This window comes from Spermophilus citellus, assembly GCF_964194105.1.
Source record: "Spermophilus citellus genome assembly, chromosome: 19".
In the NCBI taxonomy this organism is placed as follows: Eukaryota; Metazoa; Chordata; class Mammalia; order Rodentia; family Sciuridae; genus Spermophilus; species Spermophilus citellus.
Window position 1 is genome coordinate 12,604,443 of NC_138201.1, and position 23,917 is coordinate 12,628,359.

At 39.4% G+C, this 23,917-nt stretch overlaps 1 protein-coding gene across 2 annotated transcripts in view; it reads left to right on the top strand.

Annotated features, from left to right (window-relative positions):
• Positions 1-3,491: 3,491 nt before the first annotated feature.
• GRM7 (glutamate metabotropic receptor 7) overlaps positions 3,492-23,917 on the top strand; it is a gene marked incomplete at its 3' end in the record, with an annotated part of 844,437 nt that continues 824,011 nt past the window's right edge. For both annotated transcript variants that reach the window (XM_081276152.1, XM_081276151.1), the window contains exon 1: positions 3,492-4,248. In XM_081276152.1, coding sequence (XP_081132278.1) covers positions 3,730-4,248 — 519 coding nt within the window. In that variant the 5' untranslated portion in view covers positions 3,492-3,729. The remainder of the gene's footprint in view (positions 4,249-23,917) is intronic.

Consider the following 23,917-nt stretch of genomic DNA (forward strand, 5'->3'; position numbering starts at 1 on the left):
GGCCCAAAGCAACTTAACTGAGACCCTGTCTCAAAATTTTTAAAAAGCAAATCCACTTCAAAATACACTAATTATTGTTTGAGTTCCAAAAACTGTGCATGATGACTAAAAGGGTAGTAATTTATCTGCCAGTATTCCTGCTCTGCCCAATTTAGGTTTCAGTCACTGTCAGATAAAGATGGTGTGGAATGACAAAACCAGTTCTGATTCATTCAACACATGAGTGTATCTTAGGCACAAAACACCATTCACAGCATTGTCCCAGGTAAAATGATAAATAATCCCCAGCCCTTACCCTCAAGGATCTTATAACTTGGCAGGGGAAATAAGACTTGCACACAAATGGCTTCACTACAAGGATGATAATGATGGCTGCCAGATATCTGGGGAGAATTGAACAGAGCAAGGAAGGAACACAGAGTAAGGCAGCATTCCACAGTCAGCTAGGAGATGTGCATTCAGCAATTACAGGATGCAAAATGAAAATGGAGGAGAACAGCACCACCAGGGACACGTGCAGGTGAAAAATCAGGTGGCACTATTTGTTACTTATCTCTCTTTTTGTTGTTGTTGTTGTTGTTGTTTGTTTGTTTGTTAGCTTTGTTTTGTTTTGTTTGGGGCATGGAGTTTCTAATAAATAGCCTGAAATTAAAATTTAAAAATGGATGTAGTCTTGGTCAAAGACTGCCTGAGATGCTGGCGCTTAAAAACTAGCACTTGAGTTCCCATGTGTGCCTGTTTGTGGCTTCCTTTGCTGCTTCTTTCCCTTCCAAATTAGTTTGTGCTATCTTAACAGGATAGCATCTCCAGGGATTCCACCTTTTTTTTTTTTCCCGATATTGAAACAGAAGAACTAGAAGGGAATCTTTGGGGCTTCAAACAACAGAAAGAAAATACTATATAATTGAAAGAGTCGAGAGGCATTCTTACTAACAGGCCTAGGTCCAGGAGCACAAATGTTTTTTTTTTTTTTTTTTTTTTTTTTTAAAGAGAGAGTGAGAGAGGAGAGAGAATTTTTAATATTTATTTTTTAGTTCTCGGTGGACACAACATCTTTGTTGGTATGTGGTGCTGAGGATCGAACCCGGGCCGCACGCATGCCAGGCGAGCGCGCTACCGCTTGAGCCACATCCCCAGCCCAGCACAAATGTTTTAATGAAGCTCCAATCTCTTTCTTCCTCTCACTCTCTCACTTGATTTGTCTGTCTGTGTTGTCTGTCTCTGTCTCTTTATATTTATTTCTCTTCTTTTGAATTCAGATATCTCCCTGTTCATGTGGAAACTGCTGGCACAAAATATGACAGGGTTATACGCTCACAGCTGGGGGACTGGGGGGGAGAAGTAGGTGTCATCATTGCACACTATTGTACATGGTGTGCATTTACGTAGGAAGTCATCAAATGAAAGGGTGATTGATAGTTACACTGTGTACCAGGGCAGGTTTATATATGAATTACAGCATGGTTTTATGGAAGATCACAGTAAAACATCTTGTTCTTACAGAATCAGAATTGCATAACCATTTCCAAAAAGAGAATCATAAAGCATATTGAGGAAGGGGGACCATTTTTATTTGATTTGTACAGAAATATGTCTGTGTGGTATTTGGTAACCCTGAGTCTCCACTCTAGGTGCTCCATCTGGGGCTTAACTCTGAATGGCTCTGGTTGGGCTCTGTGCTCATCTTTGAACTCAGCACTTGGGCCAGAAGGATCTGATGCTCTGATTAGCCAGGCCTAGACTGTAGGAAATGGAGTGGGTTCTCAAACCCAAGCTTTGAAATGTGCAGGGGTCTGTCCAAAAATAAATTGATGGACTGTTCCACAGAAGGAGGAAAGTGGATATTCGGCAAAAGAAAACAAAACAAAAAGTCCTATACACCAGAAAATGTTGCTAATGATCTTTAGCTATCTTTATGCTGGTTTTCTACACATAAAGGAACAGAGAACATTGGCCTAAAAAGAGCACCGTGGCCAAAGGGACATGGCCTATTTTAACAGAGGATTTGAGAGTTAAAAGATAACTTGGAGAGCATCCAGTTCAATCTCATCATTTTCCAGATGGGGAAACTAAAACTCAAGCAGGGGAATAGAAATGCCAAGGGCACACAGGTAGTTGGCGGCAGAGATAATGAACTACCCATCTTTTGTCCCTCCCAATTCCTCTTAAATACAGTAATACTTTCCCATCATCAAAACAAACATCTGTGTCTGGTTTTCTTTCTGCCCTCAATTCTGTGTAATATGGTTTTGGTGTGCTCCAACAGAAAGTCTCAGCAAGCCTTGAGTTAATCTCCTTGCCTCTACTCTAGTTCCCAAGGACAAAAATATTACATGTCCTTACATAGGAATGAGAGCCACTTGTTGCTTTAATGGGCCAAGTTTTGCAGGAGGGAATACCTATAATAAAGAGCTTCATAATTGCAGTTGCAACCTGCTTTGGCATCCAGACTTTACCCCAGGATCCCCAGCAGAGAAAGAGAAAGGCATTCCTAATCTACAGGGAGAATTATGTGTGCCCCTTTCTCCTACCAGCACCTCTTCCCTGCTGTTTCCTAACCGCAAAAGCTTGTCACCAGCTCAGAAATGTCTCTGGAAATAGGTAGGAGGGAGCCTTACACCTGTCAGAGCTAGAGAAGAAAGTGTGCTCTGCGGAGTTCTCAGTTCCATCTCTAGCGACAAAAAGAAGAAAAACAATGAGTCCGAGGTTTTTGACACAGAGCTGCTGGAGACTGCGGTCAGTTTAGCCAGCTATAGCCCTAGTAACCCCTAAATACCAAGGATGCAATGCTATCTCTAACGTTTGCTCTTGGCTTCTACTTCCCTACAGGCTAGTCCAGTGTCTAGCCCTATGGATAGGGTAAATGTCTAGGTAAATGTTTTTTTAAATCATGAATCAGACTCCGGTGTGTTATAGGTTTTTCTTAGTAAAAACTAGCACAAGGATGAATCAGGAGTAAAGACTAGGGTATCCCAGTGCCACTCCTTCACTGGCTTCTCCTCCTCCTCCTGGTTCCCTCGCGTTCTCCCAGAGGGAAGAGTCAAGTCTCCGAACCTAGGGACTGGGAGCAGTCAGCACCAGTCATCCCAGGCTCATCCCAAGACTGCTGCCACCTATACCCATTATGTTGGTTGTGGGTGGAGGAGGACAAGAGGCTTCCACAGTGAGTTGGGGGCAAGAGCTCAGCCTTCGCCTGCGACCCGAAATCCCTAGATTCCTTGGGGACCATGAAACTCCCATTGCGAGGCAACCTCCCCCCTTCCCCAGCCGCCCACCCACTCCCCCCTTACCTCAGCACGCAGCCCCTCCCTGCGTGATGATGCAAACCAGTGGGGAGGGCGGGCGCTGGGAAGGGTGGGGAGAAAAGGAGAGCAGGCGAGGAAGGGAGGGAGAGAGTGGGAGGAGGAGAGGGAGCCCAACGACCATTTAAAGCGATAGCAGTCCCTGCCCTCTCCCCAGTGCTGGGCTGTTCGAGAGCACAAGCTGCAAGCCCGGGCGCGAGCGCGGCGCACTGGCTGGCGAACCCAAGAGCGCTAGGCGCCCCAGGCTGGCGGGCGCCCTGGGACCCCTCACCCTGTCTGGCTGCCCATCCTCGGGCGCCCCCACCTTCCGTGCCTGCAGAAGTCCCTGGGCTTCCCCAAAGGAGCTCACCTCTAGGGGCCCGGACCTCCGGGAGCCCACCACCATCCCCTCCAGTGCCGCCGCCGCCACCGCAGCAGTCCAAGCAGCATGGTCCAGCTGGGGAAGCTGCTCCAGGTCCTGACTTTGATGAAGTTCCCCTGCTGCGTGCTGGAGGTGCTCCTGTGCGCGCTGGCGGCGGCGGCGCGCGGCCAGGAGATGTACGCCCCGCACTCGATCCGGATTGAGGGGGACGTCACCCTTGGGGGGCTGTTCCCGGTGCACGCCAAGGGTCCCAGCGGAGTGCCCTGCGGCGACATCAAGAGGGAGAACGGGATCCACAGGCTGGAAGCTATGCTTTATGCCCTGGACCAGATCAACAGCGATCCCAACCTGCTGCCCAACGTGACGCTGGGCGCGCGGATCCTGGACACTTGTTCCAGGGACACTTATGCGCTCGAACAGTCGCTCACTTTCGTCCAGGCGCTCATCCAGAAGGACACCTCCGACGTGCGCTGCACCAATGGCGAGCCCCCCGTTTTCGTCAAGCCAGAGAAAGTAGTTGGAGTGATTGGGGCTTCGGGGAGTTCGGTCTCCATCATGGTAGCCAACATTCTGAGGCTTTTCCAGGTAGGGGGGGGGCGCGCTCCCTCGGGTTGGAACATGCTTTGGTTCTAGGCGCTTTTAGCTTTAATAGCTGGTTTGGACTCCAGGGTTGCGGGGTCAGGTCGGCCTTCCCGCATTTCCACTCTGGAAATCCCGCCGAATCCCTCCCTCTCCATCCTAGGAGGTACCTTCTCTGCTTGCTTTATTTCCCTTCCATCTCTCCCCTGTCCACGCTCCACTCCATCCGACTTGACATTCTGGATTTATGGCCCCATTTACAAGAAGCAATCTGCGAAAAACAAGGCGATGATTTAAATGGGTTTGCATTAGAGTGAAATATGGTCCGAAAACCGGCTGGTAAAAGTGCTGGGCTCCTAGAAAAGCAGGTTAGGCGCATGGATATGAAAGATGAGAAGATGCCTAGAAACTGGGCATTTCCTAACTCCCTAGCGTCCCACCTGGAGCCACCTAGGAAACCTCAAGTTCTTTGGAAAATTTTGAGACGACCTTAAGGAGGCATTTCTTAAACTGAGGGGTCAGCTAGATGTGGATGTTAATAGCTTTTCTTTCTCGGGTTGGATTTCCGACCTGTAGGCAGTCTTCAACAGAGCCAGGGGCAGGATACGTGGGGGAACCTCCCCAATCCTGGAGATGCCACCTGCAGACGTGACCCCCCCAATTGATTTCCTCCGGGCAATTTTTTTTTTTTTTTTTTTGCACCATCTAAATTGCATTTGCAGTTCCGCCACTGGCAGGAGCTGGACGATCAGCTTTCTACTCTTGCCACTTAAGACCTCAGCCCAGAGATGAGCTCATGCTAACTGCGAAACAAAATAGCTTTCACTGCCTGCTCCCTCCGCCCCCTCGCCTTCTACCTCCCTAATTCAGCCCCCAACCCCAATCCTGGACTCTGATCTCAAAGGAAGATTCTCAGAGCGAGGCAAGAATGCGCCTGGGGCGGTGGGGTGCGCTTAGCAGGGACCCGAGGTTCTACTCCGGGTTCCGGAGAGCCGTGGCAAAAATTGGAGGAAGGCGGATCCGGCACTGATGAGCGGTGGGTTCTACCGCAGTGCTCTCTCGCCTCCTGTTCCTGCAGCCTCTGCCCCGGGGCTCCAGTGCTGCATTGTGTAAAAATGGATAGCTTTGAGCTTCAGAAAATGAGTTTCAGAGTCTAGGCGACAGAGGGTTCTCTTCTCCGTGTTTCTTCCTGTATGTGCATCTATCTCTGTCTCCTTGCTCTGTTTTCCCTCCCTTTATTATTTATTCTCCCCCTCAACCTCTGTTTTTCTCAAGAATTCTTTCTCAGTTGTAAGTTCTCCATTCATCTCTGTCTTGATATGGCCCTTTCTTAATGAAAGGTTCTCTGTGCTTAATGGTACCCAAGCCTGGTTAATCCCTTCCCCAGATGTGCTTGATGTTCCTGGCACCATTATGCTGTCCAAATCTGAGAAATTGTCTCTTTCTCAAGAGTTTTCTCTAAGGGTGTGGGTTTCAGGAGGGGACTCCTTGTCAAACTCAGGATGTCACTGCTCACCTCCTTGGGTGCAAAGTTTGTTTTCAAGAAGGGGGGGGGGCATTCATCCAAGGGGGCAGCCTGGCATGGCCCCTCTGGTCCTTAGAACAATCCTGATGCCTCCTGAGTGTACCAGTATAGACAGTCTCTAGATGTTTGTAAACCTTATGTGCTTTGGGAGTAGATTAACTCTGGGTTGCTTGCTTTGGGGGAAGAACCTGGGGTTTTATAATCAAAACCCAGAAGTACTTCCCTTATCTCTGAGCTCAGTGCTGGACAACTTGAGAGGGCAGTGCTTGGGGGTGATAATAGCATTTTCCTCTCATTCCTGGGGCTTGAAGGCACATTTTGTGTTTAGCATTTTCAAATCAATTTCCTGCCTGTTTCTCTCTTCACTCAGAGCATTGGGCCCACTGCAGATGGACCTGTGGGTCTGAAAAAAGGGAGACACATTGAAGTCAAGAAAGCCTTTGCAGGTTAAGCTCAGAACTGTTTGCTGGAAAAGATTACAGCAGGAACCAATTCCTCATCTTAGTGTTAGAACCTGAGGCAACTTATGGAAACAAACAACTGATCTTACAATCAGTTTCCCCATTCCCTGAGCCAGAGAGGAGAGGAACTGAATGCCAGTGTGTGCAGTGTGGGTTGGGACTAAAACATTCAAAGAAAACACTGTCATTCCTCTAATTTGCAAATTGCAGCTATTCATGTTGGATTGAACAGCTGAGGGGAAAAGAGCCCCCCATTTTCACCTGCATTTTATTGAGAAGAGGTTGCACTAACTTGTAGCTTGTGTTGCAAGCTAGATAGCCATTAGTTAGCCATTGCCCAAGTTGACGTGTGAGTGTATATGTGTGTGTGTGTGTGGGTGGGTGTGTGTGTGTGTTTCTTTTCAGTGGTTTTTTTTTTTTTTTTGCATGTGATTTCAGAAGCTCCTAGCATGCAAGTCCAGCCCCCAGCTTTCCAGCTTCTGACAGCCTGCAAAATGAGTAAGGAGAATAATGGTGCACAGACCCCATTGTTCATAAACACAATCAGAGAACGAAGAAAAAGAGAACAAGTGAATCTTCTCTGGGATTCTAGGGTTCAGCTCAATTAAAATTGTCCTGTAGAAAATAAATTCCTCCAAATGATTGAATTCTTTTTTTTTAATTTTAATGTTTATTTCTTTTAGTATTTGGCGGACACAACATCTTTGTTGGTATGTGGTGCTGAGGATCGAACCCGGGCCGCACTCATGCCAGGCGAGCGCGCTACCGCTTGAGCCACATCCCCAGCCCCAAATGATTGAATTCTTTACAATGATTTGAGTATTCTTTTTCCCTCTGATCCCTCTGGGTTGCTGGGGTGTGAGGTGAAGCCAAACTAATCAATTGAGGTATACATTTATGGTGAGCTAAGTCTCTAGCTTGGGAGAGGAAATTCTCTGGGACTAAAGTGTGGGGGTGTTGGGGGGCAGGAGAGAGTAAGGAGATAGCAATAGATGTAACAGCTGCTGCTGCTGCTGCCACTGGCAAAGCCTTGGGATGAAGTTCTTTGCTGAAAGTGAGGACCTGGGTTTGAATGACTACTCAGATGTAAATAGTGTCTTTGACTTGTAATTCTCATTTGCCCGTTTCTGTTCTGGTCCAAAGTTAACCCAAAGATAGGAGCTGAACAACTGCCCCCCCCCCTCTGCTCTACTGCCACACTGAATAGGTTAGTAAATGACATGGCTGAGAACAGGAATCATATCCAGTGGGTCTTCCAAATCCAGGAATTTGAGGCTAATGAAATTAGTGTGTGGCCAGGGCTCTGCCAAGTAGAATTAAATCAGTACCGCTGCCTTGCAGTGCATTTTCAGCCTGGAAGCATCAGGGAGGAATTTCTGGAGATTTGTATTGTATTTGAGCCTGTGCAAAATAATACTCTCTTAATGCTAAGAAAGATTAAACATAAATTAATATTGACTATGAGTAACATATTTTGAGAAAATAATCACATAGTGGGGATGGCTTAAAGTTGAGAGGTTATATAATTTGGTGACCAAAGAATAAATCTCCTCTGACCAATGTTTTATGGGTTGTAAATAAGATATATTATACTGGGAAGTAATGGGAACATTTTAATTCAAGGCTCCTCTGTTATTGACTTGAGAGCAAACACTATGACAGTATAAATAACTTTTGCTACATCCGATTTTGAATGAACAGTATTTTACATGTAGTGACATGGATCAGAGTATAGACTTGGAATTGAATAGCATCTCTTCCACTTGTCCTCTCCCCCAAACTAACTAGATGGAAATAATGGTCAACTGTATCCTTATGGGAGCATATGCAAATGTAAGACTGTACCAAAATTGACATACATTTGTAAATGTGTTAATATTTTTTCATCTGCTCATTGAAAAAAATACAATGTCAAACTTATAGGATAGTATTTTATATATAAGTGCTTACACTTTCCCTTCCTTTCTACCCAGCTCCCACTCTTCTCTCTCTCCCCCTGTTCTCTCTCTTATGTAATAGAACAGAACTCAGCTCCTAGGGTAATGTGGTATTACTATAGTGGGGAATTTTTTTAAAGGCAACTCTATCCTACATATTTTTTAAATTGCATAAATATAGGTGTCACTGCCATTTGGAATAATCTGTATAACAATCTCTGACTCTACATTTACTGGGTTTTTGGAAATTTACCTAACAGATGGTGAGTGGGAACTTTTTAAAGGGGCATTTTTTAAAAGAGCAGAGAGGAAAGGAATGAAGACATGCACCTGCTATATTTGAAGAGACTTCCTTGTGTATTTTATGTATATGCAACCCATATAATTAGGATGTCTTTGGGCATTTTTCCCCTGGGGAATAATTGAAGCAATGAGCAAGTTTACTTCAGTTTCACAAATGTTTGGAGTTTTTGCTCTATTTTTTGTACCTACCTGCAGATTATGTCTTATTAGATCTAAAACACCATAGGTAGGTTACAGAGTATTCTGTAGTCTTTCTTAATCCTGCCATCAACTGGTTAAGTTACCCTCAATAAGTCACTTAATTATTCTTCACTCATTATTCTTCACTCATCTACTTCATTTGACTTTTCTCTTTAAAAAATGTAGTTTCTAATTACATATATAGAGCATTATTTTCATATCTCTGGTATATTCACACCAATTAATGTCTTCATACATGTACTTTGGATAATATTGCCCATCACATTCCACCATCATTTCTAACCCCTATGCCTCCTCCCTTTCCCTCCCACCCCTCTGCCCTATCTAGAGTTTGTCTATTCCTCCCATGCTCCCCCTCCCTTCCCCACTATGAATCAGCCTCCTTATATCGCTGTCATATGTAAATTTTAAAAATTAATTAAAAATGTAGTTTCTAGGAGTGTCTCCTCTTTTTCTTTAGATTGGAGAAAATCTGCTCTTATCAAAACCTTCAGACACATCTTTCCAGTACCCTGTTAGAACTTTCAGTGAGTTTGGGAGAATTTAAAAGGGTATTTTCACATAGCTGACTTGGTCGTTATTCACTAATTTCCCATATTGAGACTTTTTGGGAATTCTTTTATCAGTCTGCTCCTCCATCATATAGATCAAGGATGGTGGTAGAGAAAGTGACCTTGTGGGAGCTAACTATGTGGTCAAGACGGGTAGGAGAACTCTGGAGTTTACAGTTTCATCTATCCAGTGTTCCATCCCATCTCATCTTACAACAGTACTAGGTTTCTCTTTGGGGAAACTGCTAAATAGTGACAGTCTGCCTGTGTTCTTGGCCCCAGAGATGAGTCACTTGTCCCAGGCTGAATAAATCTGTTGATTAATTCAGTTGTAGGTATCTGACTATCTAGACCAATCAGAATCCTCCCCAAGACATATCTGTCAAAGAAAAGTGGGAAAATTATTTTTCTCTCTGGAATTTCCAAAATGGAGTTGATGGGATGCTGGGGCAGACAGTGACCATCCAACTCAGGAAAATACTTTCTGTAGCATAGACTCACACTGAAGTAAATGGGGCTTAATAGTAGAGAGAAAGCTGGAGCCCGGCTGACCTGGAACTTATAAGTCTAATTAGCACTGAATCTAGATTCACCTCTAAATTTTTAGTACATGTCTTTAAATTAAAAAAAAATCTCCTCACTATTTGAGCTTGATTTTTGCCACATGCAATTGAAAACAATTGATTTTCTACATTAATGTAACTTTCACTGACAGGCATTCATTAAGTGAAGAATAACATACATTTTTTGTGCTTTAAACATAATCCTTCTAGCCCTGGTTTGGGATCTTCAGGAGTCTACATCCTTTCTTACTCTTCCTAACATATATTATAATTGCTTTAAAGCATTCATTAGTACATTTTTCCTATCTTGATGCAGTTCAGAGAGAGGGCAGATACTTTTGATGTAAACTGTAGCCTATGGGCCTCTTGTCTAGAAGCTTTGGAACTGTACTCAGTTCCCTTCATTAAAGCAAATCTTCTGTTGATATCCCCAGGGCACAGAAACATTTTCATGGCATAATGGAATACAAAGTATATTAAACTTCTGGGTCCCTATACAGTAAGCAACAAACCTGACTCTACTTTGGTCCCCTTTTCTTTAAATAGGCAACTAAAATCAGTTGCAGACACATTTTCCCAACAACTAAATTGCATATATGGTTAATATTTAAGAGGATATTTATGCAATATATATATATATATATATATATATATATATATATATATACACATATATATAGCCAGAGTAATTAACTAATGGACCTTAAAAATTGATACAGTAAATATAAATGTTATATGCATAAAAAGAAAACCCTTTTGTAGGAAATATGTATCTGAAAAGAGTATCATAATTCTTAATGTATGACATGTTCATGTTTAACAACTAACCTTCAATTATGTTTACTACTAAATGTTTCTTGAATCAAGTTCTTAGATTATAAGATCAAAAGTGAAATATATAAAATTACAACAGTATAGGCTACATATCACATTTTATGCAAATAGGAGTTCTAATTTCTTTTCAATAATAGTAGTAGTGACCACAATGACAATCTGAGTCCTCAGTACAAACTGAGCCACCGTGCCATGTACTAAAAATAACTTCTTCCCGTTTAGTTCTCACAATAGTCTTAGAAATGTACATATTGTCATCTTCATTGTCCAGCTCAGGGAAAAGGAAAGTAATTTTTAATAACCCAAAGTCACCTAGCTGGTGAGGAGCAAAGTCTGGGTTCCAACTTCGTGTTTTCTGATAACACTCAGGCTGTTAATGACTATGCATACTGCTCAGTCATTGCACAAATGCAGAAATGATTAGCATAATTATAGATTTGCCTGCCCTGAAAACATAGTGGTTAGAAGACATCAAAGTTGCCAGTTACTTCTATATCTATTTACAGAAATACTGTATTTCACTTCTAAGACAAAATGAATTCTGTAGGCCCATAGAAACTGAAACACACAATCTCATATCTCCAAATATAAGGTTCCTCTTCTCTGTTAGTCACCAGGTAGCCCATTATGCAGGCTCAAATCTACAGAATTTTCATTCAAATAAATGAGAAGAAAATCTTCCTTATTGTCCTGATTCAGTGCTCATCATCATGATTGTTGATGGCTCTTCCTAAACTTTATTTCATTCACTCCACCCTTTCTACAAACCTCAGTGGAGAAATCCATCATGCAGATACATATGCAAAAGTGAGAGGAACGGATTAATACAATTGCTCAAAGTGAAGTTGACAGAGCACAGGAAGTACCTCCTAATAAATGCAGCACTAATGTTTGTGTGGGCTGTGGAGGGAAGGATAGGAGAATTTTCATTTTAATGGATTATTTTGCCTCTTGCTATAAAAGTGTTGCAGCTTAATAGTTTTATAATTGGCCATTTACAAAAGTCTCCATCTCTGGGTGTTGTGTGTTCTCCATTCCGAGCTGCTGACTTTTCCTCTGTGTCTTGGTGGAAGGTAGCAACTCAGCCACTTATAAGGGCTCAGTCCTTCTGCATCATTGTTTAGATGGAAATATTTCTGTTAAAGTAGTATTTAAACATTTTTATCATGTTTGAAACTTGAGTATGTTATGAAGGTATCTGGTCAGGCAAACATCATTGAGGCCATTGCTCATGAGAAAACATAGTATCAAGAGAATTATCAGAATTTCCCTATAAGGATTAACAGTCAAATCCTGGAATTAGACAAACTTGGACTGAAATCATTACTCTCCACTTAATACATGTCTGACCTTCATCAAACTGGTATCACACATTTCACCAATTCCTTCATCTTTGAAATGGGGACAATAAAAATTTGCCTGTCTGACAGAGTAATTGTAAGAATTGCATGAAATATGCATGGAAATATTTTAGCACTGAAGTTGGCATAAGTGTTCTATAAATCTAAAAGCTATTCTTTTATTATTATGGTACTATCATTAAATGTCACTACTGCTTAAATAATCACTATTGTTAAATTTGCTGTAAAATGACCATATTACCTATACTGCATTTCACTCTTTTCTGTTTTCTTTTTTCGTTGAATGGAATGTCTGAGGGGCTGGGGTAAGAGAAATACTTTACTGATACTGTTCAGTGGAATGAGAATTTTCATGCCCTGATTAAAACATATCACAAATTCTGTGAAGTTAAGGTAGCAGAGAAGCTAAGAGCAGTGGAAGTCAGCCAGACCCAAGTTTGGATTTCTATGCAACACTTTTATAGCCGCAGAATTTCTGGAAAATTTCTTAAACACTTTTTATCTCTTAACTCCTATTTTCTTCATCTACAACCTAGAAATATTTATTAAACCCCTTCCATGTGTACTTCCATAGACACATCAATAAAAAGCACACACTTTCTTTCTCTGTCTCTCTCTTCTTTCCTCTCTTTCAGCTTACACTGGCATGTGTGAAAACAGATGGGTGTTATAAATAAATCCTATGTTATATTGGAAGTTGTGGGATAAGGGAAGGAAGAGAACCTGGAATGTGCTGAAACTGCTGGGTCAGCCCTGCTGCAAGGGTTTACATGTAGCTCCAGTTTCAAATAGTGTGGTCAGGGTGGCCTTGATAGGGGGACATGAGCAATGACTTGAAGTCAGAGTTGGTGGTGTGGATTTAGGAGAACATTGCTGCCTGGGAACAGGAACAACCAATGTTGAAACTCTAAGGCAAAAGTTGGCCTGGCATTTGGAGAGATATCCAGGAAGCCACTGTAGTTGTGCAGTCAATGGAGAGGAAGAGGCAAAAGGAGGACTGAGGTCTCAGGTGTGATGGAGACAGAGTGTTAGGCCTTGGAGGTCATCACAAGCACTTTCTTTTTACTATATGTAGACAACCACAGGTAGGATCCAGAGGTTTGACATGATCTCTTTTGTTTTAAAAGGCACTATAGTCAGTATTGAGGATAAGGAAGGAGGAATGGAATCAGGGAGAACAGATAGCAGCTACTTCTAAGTGTTCCTGAGATAGATGGTAGTTTGGTGGCTTCAGCTGGGATGTTGGCAGCAGACATTCCAAGAAGTGGCTTATTTGAAGTAGTATCCCCTAGTAGATGGAATGTGGGATATGAAACCAAGAAAGCCAACAAGGGTAAATCCAAATCCAAGATTTATAATTTGATTTTCTGGAGCAGTGTCAATACTATCATTTGAAATGCAAAAGACTCTAGGTGGGGCAAGTTTAGGAGTTTAAAGATCAATTTTGAAGATAGAAGGTTCAAGATAGTTTCCTCACATTCAGGTAGAGATGTCAGCTAGACAGGTATGCAACTTTGGAAGGAAGGTCTGAACAAGAGATAAATTTGTATAAAATGGAGATTTTAAGGATGATTACAGGGTTGGGATGTAGCTCAATGGTAGAGCCCTTGCCTAGCATGTGAGGGGTCCTGGGTTTGATCCCCAGCACCACCTCCACACACAAAAATAATAATCACGTGAAAAGGTTACTTCCGGCATTGAACACAGTTAGCACTGTGGGTTCTGAAAAATCCATATTAGCTAAAAATAATTATCACAAATGAAAAAGAAATTATGTAGTTTGTTTTCTTGGTACAGCTGAGCACAATGGTTTCTCATTATTCTAGTAATATTTAATACACAATTATTTTAGTCAGATGCCATTAGGACAAACACTTAGAAGAAGCATTTAAATTTCCTTTTTCCCCCCATGAAATTGTAATTGTAAACATATTCTGTAAGGCTTAAGTTAGTTGTGATTGGGTACTTCTTTAATGAGAAGCAATTTAGAGCTTTTTAGTTGGGAGTCTACTATTTATTATTATTATTATTATTATTATTATTATTATTATTATTATTTGCCTCATTAAACTTGGTTGAGAATTAGTCATCTCTGATACATTTGCTAAGTTTAGGCAGTTACCCAGGTATTCAAGAAGAAAAACTATGCCTGCCTTAAGATACCACTTTGGATACTTTGAACAGTTCATGAAACTCATAAATTTTATTAATATCTTATTTTTTAAAAAGTACTTATTTTTTGGTGCTTGGGATTGAACCCAGGGCATAGTGCCTGATTAAACCTGTACTCTCCTACTGAACCATGATTCCAGTCCTTCATTCACCTTTTAAATGAAAACTGGATAGGGAAATTTTATCTCCCTGGTTTAGATTCCCGTTAGATATTTATATACCCTTAATAGCCTCTTTGGCTTCACCGAAATTCTGTTCCTTATTTATTTGGCTACCAGATATTGGCCTAAATATGTACTTATACTCAGAATTCATGACCATGTTGTCTCTACACATCTATAATTTTATTTTACCACTATCATTATGTAAGCTATATTTTAATTGTAATTATAACACATTTTATATCAACACACATCCATTTCTAGTGTTCAGGGGGAGAGCAGCATGTAGTAAATTTTATGAAAATATAGCATCTGAAGAACAGAACAGAGGGTAATTGTGTAATTCTGTATTCACTATAATTAAGTTCAGTGGAATTGGCATAATAGAATTAAGATTTAAAAAAAAAACACACATTGAGGCACCATGGCTCCCTCTCAGCCACCCTTTTTATGCCTCATCACACCGACTTAGCATCTTTTTATATAGAAATAATAAAACAGGCCAGTAGATGAATGACAGGCATAAGAGTGTACTAGGAAAATGAAATACTGCTTTTGATTTTGGAAAGACTACACTTACTAGCTTCTCTGCCTACTGGGACCACCATTTCTGGAATAGTTAAGCACAATGTCAAATATACTGTCTCACCATCCCCCTTAGTATGGACATATTTATATTCTAAGCTTTGCTTATTGCTTTTTGATAATTAATTAAGAAGATTATCACAAGACTGCATCACGTAAGGCTGATTACATTGTTATGAAATGATAGGCAGCAGCTTTCCCTCACCTTCCACTCTTCAATACCACCACACCCCCCATATACTTGTCCTGGACTTGAAATTCAAGTTTGGACAGCAAGAATGACTTCTGGGAAAAGTTAAAAAGTTGCACTTTTTAATCTTGGGGAGCCAGTATAGCTATGGTTAAGCATTTAGATACTAAACATGGCTCAAATCCCTGCTTTTACTTGCTAACTGCTTAACAAATTCCATGGGCCTCACTATTCCTACCTGAAAAATAATGATAATAATGGTTCTATCCTCCTAGGACTTTTTCAGGCTTAAACAAGATTATCAATGTCAATTGCTTAATACAACACCTACAGCCCAGGGGAGTTGATTGTTGATTTATCAGTAGTGTTATTGCTATTTTTTTCATATGTGATCAGTCTTATGCCTTATTCCATTACTCCCTAACCCACATACCTGTCCTTTCCCTGTGCAAGGGCAGGGTTGTCAGAGAGTATTTGCTTCCCAATATCTGACACCTAGTCTTCACTGGTCCACAGCATCTGTTGCTGCTCATTAAAGCAATCTCTTGTTTAAGAAGGAAAATTGGGTGTTAGGGCAAGTTAGAGTCAATGAAAAAGACTTTTCTCTTCTCATCACCTAGGGAACCACTGAGGAAAATATTCAGGCAGAAAGGAGCATCAAGTAAAGGGAAAAAAGCTTAATTATATAGTTCTGTAATTGAGGCCAAAGTCAGACAGACAAAAATTGAACTCATTCCTATCATGTACTGACATTGGGTCTTAGATGCCTATTATAATCTCTGCAATCCTGAGTCTACATCTAAAAGAAAGGAATAGTAATATTAGGGCCTACTGCATGCTGCTATTGTGAATAATAAAAGAATAAATCCTTTGAAAGCATTGGGTATATGGGTTGGCATATAGTATGTGCTCAATCAATGTTGGTTGCCATGACGTTTTTCCATGACTAACATTATTGCTCAGTAGGTCCTTCCTTTTCTTGAATTGCACAAGATCACTTGGATAATCAACTTTACATTTATTAAGATTCACTTACAAGTAATGCCTCAGAAACCTGGAAGTTCTTCAGTTGTGCCCCAGTCAGGGTCAGCTCTAGGTGTGGGCACATCAGTACTACCACTAACACATCATGTTTGTCACCATCTTCACCACACTGACTACACTAAACACATACTCTGTGTCAGGTAGGAGGCTTGAACCTGTATAGGCTTTATGCCCTTTGTTTTCACATGGGTAGGAGAAATCCTTTTCACCTGTAAAGGCAGTAAGGCATTGGAAGGCTATACATGACCCACAGTAAAAGAGATGGAGTCAGGATATTCAAACTCTGTCTCTCTGAGCTCAGTAGTCCTAAAAATGTAGTTTTTCTACATCCTAGTGAGAAGATCACCTTTCAGCTACTCCTGTTAGAGAAGGTTCTTGATGCCCATTTCTCTTTAGCTCCTATGTCATCCTAGTGTCAGAGCTAACAGGAGGAGAAAAGGGGGTCTCTTCAAAAATCAAAGGGAACTTCCTCCCTTTAGCCTTTCCTCCAACAGCTAGCTAACATTTTATTTCCTTCTTAAGAATCCCTACATGTTCATTTGGGGACTTACCTTGACCTTTCAGTATTTTTACATCCTACACATGACTCATTCACTCTATCTAAAGTTAATTTATTTGAGGTCAAGTGTGAGGTTTTACTCATCCTGGAGTACAATTATCTCCTGTAGCATCTAACTCTATGCTTCTTATCTTATAGGGGTTCTGCAAATATTTATTTGAGTTTTGTTGAATTGTGTCCAATAGTACATTAAAAGTTACATAGAAAATTCTTTCTTAGAAGGTGACATTCAAAATGTATTTATAGCCTTTTTATAGGAGTTTTAACTCATGATTCTGCAGACACTTTTTTCTCTGTTTACATTGGGTATAGGTTGAATATCCTTAAGTGTTAAACCTGAAATCTAAAATGCTCCAAAGTCTGAAATATTTAAAGTATCAATATGGCACCACAAGTGGAAAATCCCACAATGGCCTCATGAGTCATTTTCAAAACATAGGCACACTATGATGTTATATAGATTTACCTTAACACTTGTGAATAGCTGTACATAAAGCATAAATAATTTGTGTTTAGACTTGGATTCCATAATAAAGATATTTTCATTATGCAAATATTCTAAAATTTGAAAAACCAATCTAAAATCCAAGTTCTGGACCCAAGTATTTCAGATAGGGATCCTTAACCTGTAATCCCTACTACCTTATTTAATATATACTGATAAACCCTAAGTTTCCTCTAGGAATTTTATGAATTTTCAACTGATTTTAAGTTAGCTTTTTGCTTGTGTTGTTGATTTATCCATTGAGAATGCCATCAATTGATCATGGCAGAGTTGGTATAGTGTAGGGAGATGCATCTTAAATCCATAAATTGGTCTTCTGAAGAAGTAACATGAAGAACTAGAGTCTTTTTATATTTCTGGAGAACATCAATTTTTCATATATAATTTTGCTCACTTAGGAATATAAAACTATCTTAAGAAGGCTTATCATAATATGTTCATCTTCCTTTCACCAATCTTAATGGGAAGAGACTAGGCTAAATGAAGAATGTCACTATGGCATGGATCAGGGACCATTGGACAGGAGTCAGTGCCTTGGGTATGTTTTCTTGTGTATTTGTTTCCTCCCTATTAAGATCAGATAATGCCTTAAGTGCTTTCTGGATGCAAGGAAATATTCTGACCTCTATAACTGGATTGCGTAATTTCATCCCAGATAGTCATACTGTAAAAAGACATGATAGAATGATCCCCACAGTGCATACATAGAGCAGAGCCTCAAAAACAGTTAAATGCTAATGTTGACCAATGGTGGAGGTGGATCTTGAGCTAGGTCTACATGACTGACAAATCAGAGGTTTTGAGCACTGAAATAAAGTTGTGTGTGACTCTCTGAGGGTGGATTCATTTCTATACTTTTCTTACTCTTTTTGTAATTAACTCAGTGTGATTGTAAGTTCATAAGAGATAGGAGGAATTCCAGGCTATTCATAGTATTTTCCTTAGATATAGGTGAGGGTTATTTTATAACACCAATTCATTCATTCATTCATAATGTATTGAATACCTACATGTGCAAGGTCATGCATTGTAGTAGTAAGCTCCCTTTCCTTAAATTCTTCCTCAGCAGACACAAAAGTCTTGGACTGGTTCACCTGATATACAGAGGGTTTGGTGCTGGGAGCCTAGGGAGGGGGTGTCTCATTCTGACAAAACCAAGACTGTTAATGTACCACATTCTGATGTTGTAGTACAACAGCACACTTACCTTACTGTTTTTGCCTGGGATTAATGATGAAATAGATTCAAATTTGAACATGGAACATGCATGTGTTTATGGGTTGATGGCCCTACATGCATATGGACATGTGACATCAGCTGACAGCTACCTGCCATCCACCATGACTACTTTCTACAACCTGGGCAAGTTATTTTCTTATTTCTCCAAGGGAAAAGCACTTGAAAATGGCACAGGGTCCAGTGTCCTAGTGAAGACATCATGGCTAAAATGATGGATTTTCAAATATGAATCTGTGACCTGTATGAAGTAGACTGACATTTTAAGAGTAGAAAATGAAATTCCTTTACAATTCATGGAGGAAAAAAATAGCTACTTCATAATTTCCTGATTTTAAAAGTTTCATATATGTATACCTACATGTGCAAGGTCATGCATTGTAGTAAATAAATATATATATGTATATATATATATAGATATATATACATATACACATATATATAAACAACTTGAAATTAGTTTATATATATATATATGTATATATATATGTATATGTGTGTGTTTGTCTTCTGATAGCAAGAAGTAAGTGAAGTCATAAGCATCTATACACACAGGAAAATAGCTGATTCAATTTAATTTATTAACTTGCTTTTTTGTAGATTTGTATCTATGATTTTCTATCTGAATAAAATATTTCTTTCACTTTCCACCACAAAATTACATTAAGACTAATATAAACCTGTTCCAAATATCTTAGTGTAGTTTTAATTGTTAATAGCTTTCAGAAGGATGGGATCAGAAACATACCTCCAAAAATCATTCAAAAGTTTAATTATTGAAATTTTCCTTATACTTATTTACATTTGTGAATTTTAGAAAGTAAATATTTAATCATATTTACTTGTTTCTGTCCTTCTGATTGAAGATGGCAAACATTGAAAGAAAAAAATTAAAATTAAATATGTATTATTCAAAATTATCAAAACTGAATAAATGCCAAAGACATTTAAGTAATTAAACTTTCAAAGGGCACTTTCTTGTGGTAGTAGTATTTATTCCTCTGGAGGAATTCATCCTGAAGCTCTACTGAGACTTTTGGGACACCCAGTTTAATGAGCAACTACTATTAGTGTGGGACAAAGAGTACTAGGGGTTCCAGAGATGGACATAAAATAATAACATTATAACCAATAAGAATTGAAAATCCTGTCAAATAAGAAAACAGAGAAATAAACCACACATTAGAAATAGCAGAGATATTCAAGTGTTAATGTGCCAAAAAATCACATGGTAAGCACCCTTCCACAGTTGGACAGGTGCAAGGTCTAGGAGACTGTATTTTTGTTGAACATCCTCTGGAGGTTCTCAGACAGATGTTGATGTCTTAGTTCACAGTTGCCCTCAAATTTTATTATGCATCACATCTACATGGAAGTCTTGTTCAATAAAAGCTTTCTGGGCTGTACCCTTAAGGTTTCCAGATCCCCAAGTTGTACCTCTGAGCAGTTCCCAGGTGTGACTGATGTTTCTGATCCAGTGATCATACGTTGAGAACCACTTGTTTATGGAGAACATCTTCAGTGTAGGATTCAGTGTGCCATGAGCATTGTTTACAGAGAGGTTTAGGAAGGCAAAGGGGCGGGTTGTACCCTAAATTGGCCATAGATAATAATACCAGATAAAATTTGTTGATCCAAGCAAGATTACAGGAAATTTACCTGCATTAACATTTAATTCTTTAAATAAGGTATGGAGATATTCCTCATTTTTCCTACTTTATAGGGTGCCAGAGAAGTTCATTAATTTGCTTGAGTCATACAACTGGTAAGTAGAACATTAGAAAGTTGAATCTAGGGAGTCTGCTCACACTCTTTTTAAAAAGTACTATTTTTAATTAATGAATCATGATTGTATTACATTTGTAGAGCACAATGTGATATATATTATATTATTATTCATACACACACACACACACACACACACACACACACACACACATATATATATATATATATATATATATATATATATATATATATATATATATATTTCCACATGCTGGGAGGTCTGTAGATCAGGAGTTTGAGAGCAAATAATAAGGGAAGAATGGAATAATAAGCCTTACAGCATCTGCACAGGCTTCCTGTGCAATCACCCTGACAGATACTGCCACCTCTATTTTATTTTATATATTTTGCTTTGAAGAATGGAAGGGAAACATTCCTTACCTGTAAATAACCTCTTATAAAAGGTACAATCATGTAATTATACAACCCCCTAGAGAGTCTTGTTCTTCTAAAAAACTCTTTGAAAAATGTTCAAGGTTAAGGACATTTTGCTCATTATTTAGCAACTTGCAGTTGATTATCCTGGAATGTCATTCTCTCCCTTTGCAGATGTTTTGTCAGGCTTTGGAAAGTTCTGGAAAAAGTGGAGAGAGATTTTTTATTGTTGTTATTCACAAATAAACATGGAATCTTTGGTAAGTAAAATCCACTTAGGGACCAAGAGGCACTTCATGTCATTGCTGTACTCTTCTCCCTACATTTTCATAATTATTTCTTTCCAAAATGCCTTTGAACAAATCAACTCAATAGGTCCCATCCATTTCTCTGGTCAGACTTCATCATTAGTAAGAATTCTTTGGTATTCCATCTCTTGCTCCTTTGTCAGAAGCACTTCAGTGGGTCTTATTGCTACCTTCTTTTCTCCATTATTTGGACTCACCTCTCAAACTCACCTCTCAAAAAGGAGCAGTCTGCTATGGTTTCCCTGGAAGCATAAAGAACATCCTTCTGTGAGAAAGGGAAGACTAAGGACTATTGATGAGCTTAAAATGTAAGCAATACATGGAGTGTGTCTGAGAATTTAAAAATAGGAAAAATATAGGCAATGGAAGATACTGGAAATCATTTTATCTGAGCACATCATTTACAAATGAGAAACTTAGGCCTAAAAAAAATGCAGTAGGTAAGAAAGAGTAAGAACTGTGCCTGAAACATCCATGGTATGACACATTACAAATTTATTTCTCATGCACTCAATAATTTAGTACAGACTTTGGTGGTTCAGTGGTCAGTTCTCTGTAAAATGGTTCAGGAGCCTTCTGTCTTCATTGTGTGTCTCTAGGTTTCTCTCAGAGGTAAAGGAAAGAGAAAAATCCAAGCTCAATTGTAAACTCTTCATCTGTCCAATGTAAATTCTTTATACCATTTCTGGACACATTCTTTGGACTGATGAACAGTGATATGGCCACACTCGGATGTAAGTGGACATGGATAATACTGTTCCTGCTCTGTTGCTAGGACAGGGTCTCCAAACTCCAAGGCAGTCAGTAGTTGGTCATTTCAGCTATAATGCACTATTAGCCTAAGTCAATGAGAGAGGTGGGGAGGGAGAGAGGGCAAGTGGGGTAGGGAAGAATGCATATAATATAAATAGACATTTTGATAATTCAACTTTATAGAAAAGTATAGATCCAATTTCCTCTTGTTTCTCTCCTAACTCAAGATAAATACTATTTTCCTTCACTTGCCACCTCACACTTACCTTAGAACCTCTATGAGGAAAACTTTGAAAGAAATCACTCCAGTCAGCAATGCTTTGAAGGGTGTAGATAGCACAACCAAACCCTAACACTTTTTGTATATAGAGATTTCACCAATTTTAAATGATTAGTGGAAAATACATTTTAATTAATGCAGAAAGGGGACTGATTTTTCTTTTACACAAATACCCTGAGCTGTGGTGCAAAATAATTGGAAAACCTAAGAATTATAAATCTGGATGACAATTATAATGTTTTCACTTATAAAAGTAAATAAACTAAAAAGATGCACTTGTACATTTTTTTATTGGACTGCAAATTAGTGCAACCACTCTGGAAAGCAGTATGGGATTCCTCAAATCACTAGAAATGGAACCACCATACGACCCAGCCATCCTACTCCTTGGTATATATTCAAAAGATATAAATTGATGCAGCCACATTAGTGTTTATAGCAGTACAATTCACAATAGCCAAGCTATGGAATCTGCCCAGGTGCCCTTCAATAGACGAATGGATAAAGAAAATGTGTTATATATACACAATGGAGTTTTACTCAACCCTAAAGAAAAATAAAATTATGGCATTTGCTATTAAGTAGATGGAACTGGAGAACACCATGATGAGAAAAAAAGAGGCAAACTCAGAAATTCAAAGGTTGAATATTTTCTCTGATATATGAAGCTAGTCCAAAATGAGGAGTAGGGGGAAAGAAGGGGAAGAAAAGAGAGGGAATTTTATGAAAATATAAAAATAGATCAGTGGGTTATAGGAAGAGGATTGAGAAAGAGTGAGGAGGGATAGGATAGGAAAGACATTGGAATGAATCTGACCTAACTTTCCTAAGTACATATATAAATAGATTGCAGGGAGTCTCACCATCATGTACATCCACAAGACACTAAAAAAAAAAAAAAAAAAAAAAAAAAAAAAACCATAAGTAAATAGCAGAAAACTCAGTAGAATAGAGGGAAGGAAACGGGATGAGAAGGAAAGGAGGAAAGGGGAAGGACTGAATTAGAGGAAATTATATTCTATTACTTTTATATTTTGTATCAAAATGAATCCTAATGTTATGTATAACTAAAAAGAGCCAATAAAAATTTTAGAAACCAAACTTATTGTGGAAACTTTAGAAATGAAGAATATATAAAGAAAAAATGAAAATAATTCAAAATATCACTTCCAGTAAATGATCTCTGTAATTTTTGAGACTTTGTTGTTGGTGGGGGTGGTAAACACAAACACAATGCACACATAATATCTTTAATTACGGGATCAAACTATAAAACTGTTTTTGTAACTTATATATTTTACCTATTAGTATTATATTGCAACTGTGATTCCATATCATTTAATAAAACTCTATATCATAATTTGTAATGATTGAATGGCACTCCATTATTTGTTTAACTAGTCACCTGCTGCTCAAAATTTGGGTTGTCTTCTCTTCCTGAAAACAATGAGAGAAACATTCTTATTTATATGTCTTTGAGCATTTACTCATTTACTTCCTTAGAATGACATTTTAGAAGTAGATAATCTGCTTTTCAGTTTGGGCACATATTGACGTGTGTTCCTGGAAGGTTACACTACCTCACCTTTCCATTAGCAATTTAGCATCATCTGTGGCTCCTAACACTCTTACTCTTACCATTATTATCTATTTATTTCATCCATATTCCTCTGATAAATCTAACGAGACACCTGAATGATTTTACTTATATTTCTTTAGATAAGAAGAGTGAGGTTGAACTTATTTTCATATACTTCTGGCTGTTTGCTTTTCTACTTTTTGTGACTTTCTGATCTGTCGCGACCCCCTTGCCCGCAAGGAAGACGCAACAACAGGAATCTTCTTTCAGCCGTTTATTCAGGTCCTTGATATTTCTTCTTCTTCCTCTCGGATGCCTCTCCCAGCCTTAATAAAGCATCTCAAGCCCCAATGCGAAGCTGCCACGTGGAGCTTTCTCATAGGGTGTTAAAAAACCATGCGCCA